This window comes from Python bivittatus, unplaced genomic scaffold (genome assembly GCF_059951505.1).
Source record: "Python bivittatus isolate LINGU-HERP-01145 unplaced genomic scaffold, Pbiv_v1 ctg000020_np1212, whole genome shotgun sequence".
Classification (NCBI taxonomy): Eukaryota; Metazoa; Chordata; class Lepidosauria; order Squamata; family Pythonidae; genus Python; species Python bivittatus.
Window position 1 is genome coordinate 129,154,505 of NW_028277030.1, and position 13,424 is coordinate 129,167,928.

A 13,424-nucleotide genomic window follows, 5' to 3' on the forward strand; every position below is an offset into this window, starting at 1 on the left:
TGATTTTTCTTTAACATTCAGTATCTTGAAATTTCACATAGCACACAGCCACATGTTTCAGCCTTTATAAAAAAGTCTGTGTGCATCTGGGCTGAAGATAGATAGGCTTTTCTTTTTCTGGGCTGCTCTCTTTATATCCGATGGCATAATAAGAACAATATCAAAAATGTTCATTTCATATGAAAAGGATGGAAAAATTAAGCATTTTGCATTCTTGCCAGAGGGAGGCATCCCATCAGCAGCACAGATTTTTAATTGTGTGAAAATAAAGTATGGTTTGCAAGAAGCTATCTTTAAAAGCCGTGAAAGATTCTTAGCAACATTTTATACCAGGTTAAGGTATAGTATTCACTATGTCATAAGTAATTTCTGATTATCTGTATTATAACTATTTCTGTCTATCTCAGGTGTATCTTATTAAAGGTTCTAAGTCATCTTTATACATTCACAAAATATTCCTAAAGTCACCTGAAATCTTTGCTTAGGATTTAGACATAACTGTGATATGCCTGCATTCAAGTCACCAGCCCTATTAAATAATGTGGATTGTCAGTAAACTCTGCAATTAACTTGAACAAGAACCTGCAGTGTCTGAATTACCAGAGCCGTCTTGAAAGCAGAAGTTATACATTGCTAAACTGAAAGGGCTTTCTGGATGTTGAACATCTAACAGTTAGGCTATCTATAGCCCATGTACAGCCCTTAAATCTGTTTTGCCCCAGAAGTATTAGAGCGTGCATTGTCAATTTTTGTTACATCATTTGCTTTCAGATTATATTTACATCCTGCCTTATTTTTGTACAACTCAGAACAGCATACATAATGTACCCACCTCCTATTTTCCCCCACAACCACCACCCTGTGAAATAGGTTGGTCTGAGGGAGAATGACTGGTCCAAAGTCACCTGGCTGGCGTGCATGCCTAACGGAGGGACAGAACTCAGGTCTCCTGGGGTTCTAGTCTAGCATCTTAGCCACTACACCAAACTGACTCTCATTGTTTCTCTCAGATTACACCTGTTTATTTTTAGAAATATTGATACTTATGAGATTGGAGATAATGTTGCCACCACAGAAAAAGGTTTAGAAGTAATATTGCACTGATAAAACAAAAGTTCAATGACCACTGCTTGTGAGTAATTCCTTCTGAACTCTGTTGGATATGAATCCATAAGATTCACTGGAAGAAAAAAAAATCTTTCAATTTTATTTTATTCAAAATGGTGAATAATTGACACACATACATATTCTTAAGCCTAGAATTCATTTTATAGTTCATTGGATACCATACAATTAATATTACATTCAAGTTTAATGTAACTGAATTATTAATTCATACAGTAAGAAATTGCTTAAACTGTATATTAGACACGATCGTAACAGCTTCTCAAATACATACATACTTCACAAGGGAACAAATGGAGGGTTGCTTACATGTGGAATCCAGGAAAAGGAAAACTGAACTGGTAAGTCAACAAGACAGTCTGGTGGCTCTCTGGGATACTGAGAGAAAAAAATAGAGAATGTTCATAATGTTTATACCTTATGAGTAATTTCTGCAACAAAACCAGACAATAGATTGAATAAACCCAAAGAAGAAAAAGGAAATAAAAACAGGTTGAAATAACAACATTTCCTCTATTTCATAAATAGAAAAGGAAGGTCACTCTAATGATAATTTATTAAATCCATATGCCACCTGACTCCCAGCAACTTATGTAATACTGTATGAATAACCAAGAGGATTCTTCCAAATATTTTCCTAAATACAGGAACATATTATTTAAACCTGTTCTCTTGTCAGGAAACTGCTGGTCATCCCAACTTTAGATTCAACTATAAAGAACTTTTTTACAGTTGGATTTCTATGGTATTGCTCAGCATTTTTCCAACTCTAACCAAAAACACATTTTACATGGTATGTGTAAACAAGATAATTTGCTATTTACCAATAATTAAAAATACCTCCAATATACAGGAAGAAAAGTAACAATGAGTTGTTTAGCTTCACAGAAGTTATCACTCCCATCATTCTACTGATTTCATATACACACACACATGCATATGCACACATATATCTATAAGTGTTCCAACTGATATAAATGAGCTTTGTACATTCAAATAAACACAACAGTAGCAAAAACCCAAGTATAGCCAATACCGAAATAGGTGCACTGATTAAAATACCAGTACTCTTCCCTAATCCACCTTAATAAAACTCATTATTAAAAGGCAGAACATCTGACCTATTAAGAGGAACCAAATTTAAATATAAACACAGTTTAAATCTTCCCAAATGAATCTACCAAAATCTTGGATACTTGCCACTTACTACTTTGAATGTACTACTCTTCTACTTTGTTTTTAGTCTTCCTGCTAAACTTAATTCAATAGTAGACCACATCCAATTGACTTTTATGGTAATGAACTTCAGTTTCTCTGTAACTTTATATCTGCCTCTGGTAATCTCCTACTGATTCTTCACACCTGCTCCTCATCTATGTTACACTCAAATTTATTTTCATTTCTCTGGCTACTTGGTATTCAAATTTGCACTTATATTTTATTATGTCTACTATGTTTTATGTTCCCTGCTGTACTTTCCATTTTTAAAACAAAAGTTTTATGGTTTGCTAAAGCTCTTATGCTTTGTTATTATGCTATTTTCAGTCAGTTACACTAATGACTTTTGAACAAGTGACAAAATAGAAAAGGAGTGATTAAAGAAATTCATCTGAATCACAGATGAGAAGCCATACACCATTTTCTTTCTCTGCAAACTACCTTTTGGATTTGGTAAAATACATTAAGTTACTGTAAATATCTTAACCTTGTAGAAAATAATATTTAAATAAGGATGCAAATTTTCAGCCTTTAGTACATTAGGAAAAAAAGGCCAGTTAAAAACAGCATAGCAATAAATTAGTGTGAAAACCAGTACAAAATATTATTTGGCAGTGGATTAATTCTGCAATATAAAGGGTGCATTCAAATGGAAGAAGAAGAAATAACAGGTATGTTCAATGGAATTTACTCTTAATAAATAATTATCCAATAATTATCATTCAAAAATAAAGATGTTAAGTTATTGGTTTCTAAATAATATCTTACATTTCTTCTGAATATCTGGCTCATGTGGGTATATCTGTACATTTTTATAATCATTTACTTAAATTTCTTATTATACTTGCAAAATTTTGTATAAATAACTCTTACTGATTATAAAAATGATGTAAAAATTTAGTAGTTCCATATGGCTTTGTAAAAGTTCTATTTTTAATTTAAGAATTACAATTATATTGATCATCGTTATGGGGCTGGGTGGGGGGTTTATTGGTTTTTCTGTATTAGGGTTTTAATTCTATAAGCCTCCCAGAGTCACTATGTGTGAGCTGGGTGGCCATATAAGTTTAATAAAATAAATAAATCATTACCAAATATGTAACATGTTTGAATTAACATTCAGACATTCCAAAGATTAAAAAATAATAATCTCATTTAGTACTTATATATAATATTGTAATACCTATTTCTTTAAATTTAAGGAAATAAAATATATATTTTTTAATAATCAGTCCATAATATTTCAAACAAAATATCATTTAAATTACTGCTTCATTTATTTGAAATGCTATTTTGTCTCATTTTACTACATTCATCTCTAAAAAGGTTTATTATCTTCTAAATATTTAGATTTCTACGGTTTCCCAAACTGCAAAATATTAAAGCTTCCTTTTGAATGCAAAATACTTCCTATTCTGTTGTGCATATTTAAAATTGCATTGCCTATAAATCCTGGTAAAGTATTTTTTCCTTTCTTCTGAAGTGGTGTAGTCCAAATACAAGATTAGCTTCTCAGTGAAAACTGCGGTAACTCTTACTAGAAAGTTAAACAAGAGGTAAACATAAGAACATAAATGGAGTTATAGTATTAAATTAAAGGAGCATCAAGTATAACACCTCAATTCTAATCAGGCAACCTGCTATTTCTGGGAAGTATGGCATGAACACAATAGCTCCCTTCTTTTGATGATTTTCAAATGCTATTTCTGCAATTATGATAGATAACTGTTGACAGACCAAATTTCCATTAACACATTTAATCCCATGTAAAACTATTTAAGATATTGCCCCTCATCTAACCTTAGACTAATATACAGTAAATTACTTGTTACATTAAAAAAGTATTTTCTTTTGTTTGTCCTAAACTATACTGGTAATTAATGCCATAATTGTATATACCAAATTCCATCATTATGGGAGGAGAGAAATAAAATTCTATATATTTTCTTCACATTATACATCATTTTATAACTTTCCACTAGGTTTGTGCATGCAAACTGTGTTTGGAAGCTGGGGAAAATCAGCATAAATTGAGGAGGAAGAAGGAGCAAATGGAAAAATTATATCAATTTCCTTTCTAGGTCCAAAAAAAAGCTATTTGTTCTAGTGAGGGAACATTAAATATGTGAGGGATTCCCCCAAATTCGACATTTTATAATTTTATAACATTATAAGACAAGACGATACTTTAAATTTATTGATTTCCATGAGAGTTCAGTTTAACATATGCTTAAATTTCTCTTTTTGAAATCAATAGTCCTTGAATATATTTCACATTGGCAGAATTGTCCACAAAAAACATATTGCTTTTGTTTCTTTAAATAAATGTAACATATGAATGAACTGCTCAGAACATTTATTACATAAATTACTACAAATCAAATTCCCATGTCATCAAGCACACGTTTCATATATTAATTTTCTCCAGTGGCAAGTTTAAATGCCAGACACATTTTTAAAAAGGACAAACACAATTGATCCTTTCATCACTATAATCTTGTGAAACAGAGTTGATTGATGATCATGAGTTTCAACTAGATACTTGCATAATCTGTTCTTTGCAAGCTGCAACTAAAATAACTTTCTATCCAATATTTTCATCTTAGATAATATAAAACACAGAGTATAAAAAAACTGAATTTGAATAGTCTTGGCTTAACATAAACACTATTTTATGAGTAATGCCGCAAAAGGTACATTTTAAAACTTTATTCCATAATATCTAATTAAATGTACATAAATCAAATTCTTAACTTAAAGATTTCATTCAAGTATTTGCTCTTCGTATTATTGGTCAAAAAAATGTGTATATGACAAACTAAGAGGTGTAGATTCTATGTCAGCTGAAAGCATTATAAAGCTATCTGCAACTGATCCAGACTACAATTCTATCCACTGTTGTGCACATATGAACAATTACCTAAAATCAACCTACTGAAAAAAAATGGTTTTAAGCATCTGCTGAAACATCAGAAGAGTACTGGCCAAGCATACCTTCAGAGTAGCATATTTTACTCTGCAAGAGTATACAGAAAAGGCCTGCCTTCTGACTATAGAGGTAGTCCTTGACTTACGACCATTCATTTAGCAACCGTTTGAAATTCTGATTCTTCAGACTTTTTCTGATTCTTATAGCTCTGCTTTGCATTTTTAAAAGTTCTGCTGTGGTTAATTTATACTGTTTCATTTGAGACAGTCTGGATGCTGGTGAACCACTCTGACAGTTCTGTTCACTGATGGATATCACAGAAATCTTTAAAGTAGAGCAACAGTATACTGGTTCCTCACTGGAACCATGCCAAGCCTTTTCCTTCAAAATCATGCCACTCTACCAGGTGTGCTGCCATGCTTTTAGACTATTTACTCCACGTAGAAATCTCTTCATACTTCTGACAGTAAATTTAGCAACCTGTTTTTCTTCCTGAATTATATAGGCTATTGAGCTGCATAGAAGGACTAGCAAAGGATCAAGATGCTGGGTAGGACTACACAAAGTGGAAGTAAATTGCCTTGGAATATACCCAACATGCAGGGAATGGAAAAATAGGATTCAACTTCACATCTGTAATGAACTCCTTTGCAATCTTCTCTCCATATACTTGTACAGGGAACTGTTTACACAGATAGGCATAAGGGCCTATCTGGTTAAGCAAAATCTAACTGGAAAGCCATCCTACTAATACAGAATTTAAGTAAAATGACTGATCCTCCGATAAATATTTCAAATCTGACTGTGAACAGAAATGGAGAAACCTAATCCTCATATCAAGAAGACTGCCTAGACAGGACCATTAATTCCCCAGGCAAAATCCAAAACTCCCTCCTGGTCTTACTAGCCGCTTCGACTGAAAACCTCTGTCAGTTTCAACTGTACAGTGGTACCTCGGTTCACGAACTTAATTCGTTCCGCGACTCTGGTCGCGACCTGAATTGGTCGCGACCCGAATCAAATTTTCCCATAAGGTTCAATGTAAATATGGTTAATCCGTTCTGACCCCTCCAAATTTGGTCGCCAACCGATTTTGGTTGCGACCCGAATCAAATTTTCCCATAAGGTTCAGTGTAATTATGGTTAATCCGTTCTGAACCATATGTTGTTTTTTTTTAAATCACAAAAATATGACACAAAGTACAGTACGAAGAGAGAGAACACTAACCATGCTCGACACGACTTCTGGCGTGGAGGACAGGAAGGCGGTTATTGCTTGGAGGGAGAATCCCCCTCCCTACAGGAAGCCACGACCACGTGTCACGGGAGGGAAAATGGCCGCGGATCCTGTTTGTCACCCGATCCGGCGTTTGCGAATGGAAGCAAAATTTTGCGAACGGAGCTGTTCGTGACCCGAATTGGTCGTGAACAGAAGCGTTCATGACCCGAGGTACCACTGTACTGCATAATTTAAACTGAAAGCAAAAGCAATTCTTAAGATACGAATGATTATCCTTAAATTAGCTTTAAAATATATGATTATTCAGCTGATCAGTATCCATAAAAATCTTATGTGTGGCAGTTTCATAGTTATGAATTTTTTCTCCAACATTTTAAAAACTCTTACCTTTGAATTTAATTTCAAGGTGATTTGATGATCCCGACCAGAAGAGTCTTCAGCTTTTAATCTGATGGTACTAAAACCAGGATCTATAAACACAACCCTAGAAGAAGAAAGGAAATAAATTCTGGTGTAACTCTATTAGTAATTAATTTCTATTAGTCTATTCTAAATCTATTAATTGGAAATCATCTATATGACAGTCCTTTTTGCTGTTACAGATTTAATGCTGTTAATATATAAGTTTGATTCAGTCATATATCTTTGAGTTATTGATACTGTGTGTCAGAACTCATGCTGTGGACAATGAACACTATGTTTCAGTTTTCCATCACTGGAACCTTTGGCATATACAGTATGTTTCTGTCAGCCTTTATTTCTCTACATATTACACTTCCTGGCAACATTTTGATCCATTTCTGTAGTTTCTGAAGACAGAAACCCTTTCTGGATGTTTCTTCCCTTCAATGAACTTTTTTCATTACACACACACACACACACACACACACAAATGTACTACATTGGTTCATACATTTAAGCATATTTCTTACAACACTGTTTTGGCTGGAGCTATAAACCTAGCTTTAGCATATGATATTTACATTTCACAGAAAAAAATCATTCATTAAATAGATGATAGACAAAATATTCCTTCAAACAAGTGAAATAGTCCAGACATAAGCTTATAGAATTATTCTTAAAATTCATTCTAGAGCCAGATATCCAAAAGAGCAATAGCCAAAATTGGAAGCGACAAAGGCAGATAAAAAGCTTTAACTGGAACCCATCAGGTGTTATTCCTCCCACTTGCCTGTTCATGTAACAATATTTCTTTTTCTTTGTGCATTTTGGTCTCCACTATCCTTGTTACTCCAGGCAGTCACTACTGAAAGTTGCTAATCCTACCCAGGTAAGTGAGATAGGTAGAAATATAAAGGCTCGTTGACTGTATTATGGGATATTACACCTGCTTTTCCAGAACGGAATGAGTGCTCCTATGAAGCTTATACTGCACTCCTTATCCATTACATTAGCTCTGTGTCTACTCCAGCAGGTACAATATAAAAGACGTGACCCTTCTTTTATATTGCGCCTGAATAGTATTCTTCCTTAAAAAACACTATGATTTTCTAACAGAAATCAGGCTAAATTGCAGTGGAGTCAAACTCAATTCCCGTAAGCCATAAGCTAAGCTAGGTATCAGTTTCCCTAAGGTAGTGTAGAGCAAGAAGCCCAAAATGCTAATGCCCTAAATATCCTGAAGAAGATTGGGAGTTTTGCTCTAAATAACCAAATTCAGTGAAAGAACCCTTGTAAGTACAAATGACATTAGCTTTCATATACATAATCTTCAGATTTTAAACTACATTAAGTATTGATTACCCATACAATAAATGTTATTTAAAAAGCAAAACTAAGTATTGAAATAATCAGAGCAAAATCCAATATATATAAATATTTTAAAAGCTGGCGGGTTAACTTTTTGGTATTTACAGAAGATAATAAACATGAATACTTATTCCATCCCAAATGTTCTATATCTCCGATCAGGCCAGAGTAATATTGTGGAGGCGGTTGTGCACACAATTCCTCTGTGTTTTTCAAAGCAACTTCCTGTTTTTATTTTAAAAAAGCAACATGTTTATTTAATGCAACTTTTTTGTGGCTTGCAAACTATGGCTTCTTTCATGGGTTGGGTTTGAATATCATGGTTCCTCTATATCTATCTATCTATGAATGAATTACAAAATTAAAACCAGAAATATTTGTACTCTCATTCCTGTTCAATATGACTTACGCTACAACTATGTACTTACAATACAACTATGCATGTCCCTCAGAAATAAGCTTGAAAATAATCAGTGTGATTAGGTGCAGGTAATTGTTCATAATACCCAACTATCTGGGAGTAAACCCAATTCAGTAGGGTTTATTTCTACTTGATATGAATTGGGCTGCACTTCTAGTCATGACAATTTTAGATGGATAGCAGCCAGGACTCTTGGCTAAAACAGAAAAACCTTAATCCATTAAACTGCTTTTAAACACTTGGCTAGAAACTGCTCCACATTTTAAACAGGTATTATTCCACGCATATATGCATATATATGAAGTATGCATCAGAGTTTAAAAAATGGTAATAGTCAAACACTCTGGCTAAAAGCACACTTTAAAAAGAAAGGGATCCATTAAATGAATGGCTGTCTTAATGGGAAGACACATATAGAAAATTCCCAACATCAGCACAATTCCTCTGGGAATATAGTGCAGCTTTTTCACTGCACTTAGTTAAAAAAAATGACACCCAGGAAGAATTTTTGGTGACTATATTTGAGAATAAGAAGTAACCTAAATAAATTAAAGGTAATGTGATAACAATCTCATAACAGTTATTTATTGGATTATGCCATTCTTTTTCTCCACCACCACCCATGTGCTCAAGATGGCTAACAACAGAGAAGACTGCAACATCCAATTTCAGTTCAGTTTCTAAAAGTTCAATTTTTAAAGGATTATCTGGTGATAAACACAGTGTTTTTCCTACATAATGTACTCATGCAAACCACAAACTATGCAGCACTACCATGCTGTATCACACTAAACATCTTGCATTCAATTGCCTTGTACGGGGTATAGCTGGCTTGTTTGCTTTAATCTTTTTTATAAAATCAAGGTACAAAGATGTTGACTTCATAGCACAAGAAGGGGAGGGCATATCCTTAGAAAATAATTAACATACAAAATAATAATTAAAAGATAGATTTTTTTTTTAATAGGAGTTAAGGGACTAGTTAACATGAGCCTTGCTTGCTATGATAAAAATGTCAAAAGCACTATCTAAGAGGTACCCTTATACCACATTATGTGCTGTATTTACTACAAAGGATACCCTATCGAATGGCATTCTCTGAGCAGCAAAATATTATCATTTAAGGAGAAAGTCAGGATCCTCTGTAATAAGTAATAATTACACTCTAAACAGTCTAAGCAAAGGACTATTTACAAACTAGGAAAGGGGATGAAAAGGGGAAAACACATTGAAGCAATGAAGGATGTGTGCAGATACTGTTTGCTGTAAATGAAATATTCATATTTTACTCATTACATGAATGAAAAAGTGGTTCTTTTGAATCTGTCACCAGACTTCACCTTACTAAAATTATTGCTATTCCTGCTTATTACTATAAAATCAGAATAGGCAGCAAAGACATATTCCTACATTAGAATCAAACACTGTACATGGCATATTCAAGAATGTAAATATACGTGGAAACGAATTGATTCATATAGTTTCATGTTCCCCTCCCTTAATAAGCCCGCAAGGAAGAAAAGTGGACATTCAACACATTTGCTCTTTGTTCTCTCATACCAATATTGATCCTACTCACAAGAAACTGAAGACTATTTATTCCTAACAATGAAATAAATAACTATATAATTTGCATACTGACTATTCAACATTGCAAAAATGATCTTTGTAACAGCTACTTTTGCAGTATCCAGATTTATAACTATTGATCTGAAAAGTGAAATTATACAAGCAATGGCATTATTCTGTACAGATAATTATTTCTTACAATGATTATATTTTAAAAGTAGGTATTAAGATGATTAATGAAGTGGATCACTTGTTTATTATAGCACTAATGACAACCAACAAATTGGTATCAGTAATCCTCTGCAGAATAGTAACTCACCAAAATAGTCTTCAACTCTACCATGAAACTGACTAGATCCGGAGAATGCTGCAACCTCTGAAAAACACATTTCTTTTTGTTCATGACTTCATGCAGTTTCTTTTGTGATTATATATGGTATTTTGTTACATATGGACTATTTTTTCAACATGTAGTTGGCAAATAATATTCTTAAAGTGAAGTTGAAGACTCACAGCAGAAAGTGTGAAACTAGCACTGTGGTATAGTTCAGAAGGAGGCAGATGGTTAAAGTGCCTGCCCCTCTATCAAGGCTCCCTCAACTCTCTGAAGGAACATGAATTATGTTACCATTTTATGACCATCAACCAGTAGAATGGACATTGCCAGTTGAGTGGATTTCCACCCCCCACCCCAAAAAATCCCTTATCTTGTGGGTATGCAGATCCTGTTTCTGAGCTGCAGACTGAAAAGGTGCAGGAGGTTAAAAGGAGTAATGAAGAAAAAATTCTGACAGGGAAGTGAGGTTAAATGCAGACCAGATACATAATTAATTCACTAGAGTATAAAGCTACTGCCTGACAAATAATAATTTATGTCATAGTTTATAGACAATGAAGATTATGGGCATCCTTTGGGGAAACAATATTGTGGTCACTTCCAATTTTTCCCCCCACTCTTCCTACTTTTAATACCGTATTTTTCTGACTATAAGACAATACTTTTTTCTAAAATCCTTACGCTAAAAATTGAAGGGTGTCTCATTCAAGGAAGTCAGCCAAGGAGAGAACCGCGCGGTTGCAAAACTGCCCATACTTTGTCTCTGCAGACAGGCTTCCTCCTATTGCTAGCCTCCAATCACAAGTGAAATAGCTTGTCTCCCAAACAGAGTTCCTCCAATCATGAGCCTTATGTAACTGACATCAGCTGATGCTGAACAAACCAATTAGAGGAAGTCTGTTTGCAGAGACAAGCTATCAGCAGTTTCACTCGTGATTGAATGTAATCAGTTATGCAAAAGAGCATGGAAATAGAGCTGCAGAGAGACGGTTTGGACCTCCTCCCACTGAGTGTATCAGGTAAATGTTAACTAATTACTAAATAAAAATGTGTTCTGCACTATCTTTAAAATATTGATTTCTTAATTTTGGGTTGGAAAAGTGGGGGTCGTCTTGTACATGGGGGCATCTTATTGATGGAAAAATACGGTACTTGAAAGATTTCCTATACCACTTCTCAAAAAGTACTATAGCTTGGTCTCTGATTCAGTCTAGTTCAGTTTTATTTTTGTCTATCCCACTGGCTCGTCTTTCCAGCATTTTTTTTACATTTTATTACCTTATTTGATAGTAGCTCCAATTGCTCTGCATTTCCTATAAACTCTTCTTTGCTTTATCAGCTATAGACACATGACTCCAGAATAGATGTTCCTCCTTCCAAGAAGCCCCCACTGTTGGATTCCCTTCCTCCCTAACTTGGAATTAAGGTCATAATTTGTTGTGTTTTGGATAAAATCCATAATCTACGTACTTTGAAGCATTCCAATAGAAATCAATATAGCAGTCATGATTTCTGAATAAATGTAAATTCCATCTCATTTTTTTTAAGTTTGAAAGAATACCTGCTTTAAAATCAGATGATATCCATGAAGCAACTTTTTCAGATGCCAGCTACACTGAATCCTATAAAACAGAATATGTTTTCAGGATCAAGTAAACCAGGCAACCCAAGATTCAAATGAAATATATACTTGAGTATTTATTTGTAGAATAAATATTACAGGATACTACAAGAAGGAAAAAAAATAGACTAGTCCAATGTTATTATTTTTAGTACTGTACTTTGCATCTTAAATGTTATTAACATTTCAATACGTTACAATTAGAAATTCTCCTATTACACATGTTTATAACTGGAGAAACCAATATCTATTAAGTATTATCATATAGCATTTGAAGAACATCTGTAATGTTTATATGATACATTCAATAAGTTTATGCTTTGGAAATTAGTAGGGTTATGGATCCAAAGCTGAAAGGGTACTTTAGAGAGAGCATGGGCATGTACCTTGTAGTGCATCATTGTGCCTCTTCTTGGGCTTGCATGGTAGTTGTGCAATCCCAGGGAAAACTTGCAAGGGTGAGGCTGGAGCTTCAGAGTGGATGCTGACAAGCTGTCAGTGCCTCCTTAATTCAAATGCTCATTTTCCTGCAACAGGTATAGTATGGGGCCCATGCCTGCTCCAAAGCACTTTTAGGCTCTGGATCCAAAGCACTACAATCTCTAGAAATTAAAGTACAACAAATAACAAAATACAAACTTTAAAGGATTTTTAAAAACCCAACTGTTTACTGCATTTTCTTTCAATAATTTTCATTTTCCTACATTAAACTTGGCAAGAAAAAATACTGTTAAAATCAAAGCAGTATATTGGATAACACTTATGAAGTCCTATTCAGTCAATTGAAACAATGTCTGGTATAAGAGCTGTTGCAGATACAGTGGGGCAAAAAAGTATTTAGTCAGCCACCAATTGTGCAAGTTCTCCCACTTAAAAAGATGAGAGAGGCCTGTAATTTTCATCATAGGTATACCTCAACTATGAGAGACAAAATGGGGGAAAAAAATCCAGAAAATCACATTGTCTGATTTTTAAAGAATTTATTTGCAAATCATGGTGGAAAATAAGTATTTGGTCAATATCAAAAGTTCATCTCAATACTTTGTTATATATCCTTTGTTGGCAATGACAGAGGTCAAACGTTTTCTGTAAGTCTTCACAAGGTTTTCACACATTGTTGCTGGTATTTTGGCCCATTCCTCCATGCAGATCTCCTCTAGAGCAGTGATGTTTTGGGGCTGTTGCTGGGCAACA

General features: G+C 34.1%; 1 protein-coding gene across 2 annotated transcripts in view; it reads right to left on the minus strand.

Annotated features, from left to right (window-relative positions):
* FANCL (FA complementation group L) overlaps positions 1 to 13,424 on the minus strand; it is a 50,112-nt gene that overhangs the window by 21,421 nt on the left and 15,267 nt on the right. Inside the window, exons 3-7 of one of the 2 annotated variants that reach the window (XM_088149615.1) lie at positions 12,171 to 12,231; positions 10,592 to 10,648; positions 8,410 to 8,507; positions 6,900 to 6,996; positions 1,435 to 1,503 (exon numbers count right to left, since the gene is read on the minus strand). In XM_088149615.1, coding sequence (XP_088005741.1) covers positions 1,435 to 1,503; positions 6,900 to 6,996; positions 8,410 to 8,507; positions 10,592 to 10,648; positions 12,171 to 12,231 — 382 coding nt within the window. Of the gene's footprint in view, positions 1 to 1,434; positions 1,504 to 6,899; positions 6,997 to 8,373; positions 8,508 to 10,591; positions 10,649 to 12,170; positions 12,232 to 13,424 lie in introns of both variants that reach the window. The other variant, XM_088149620.1, reaches the window with a different exon arrangement.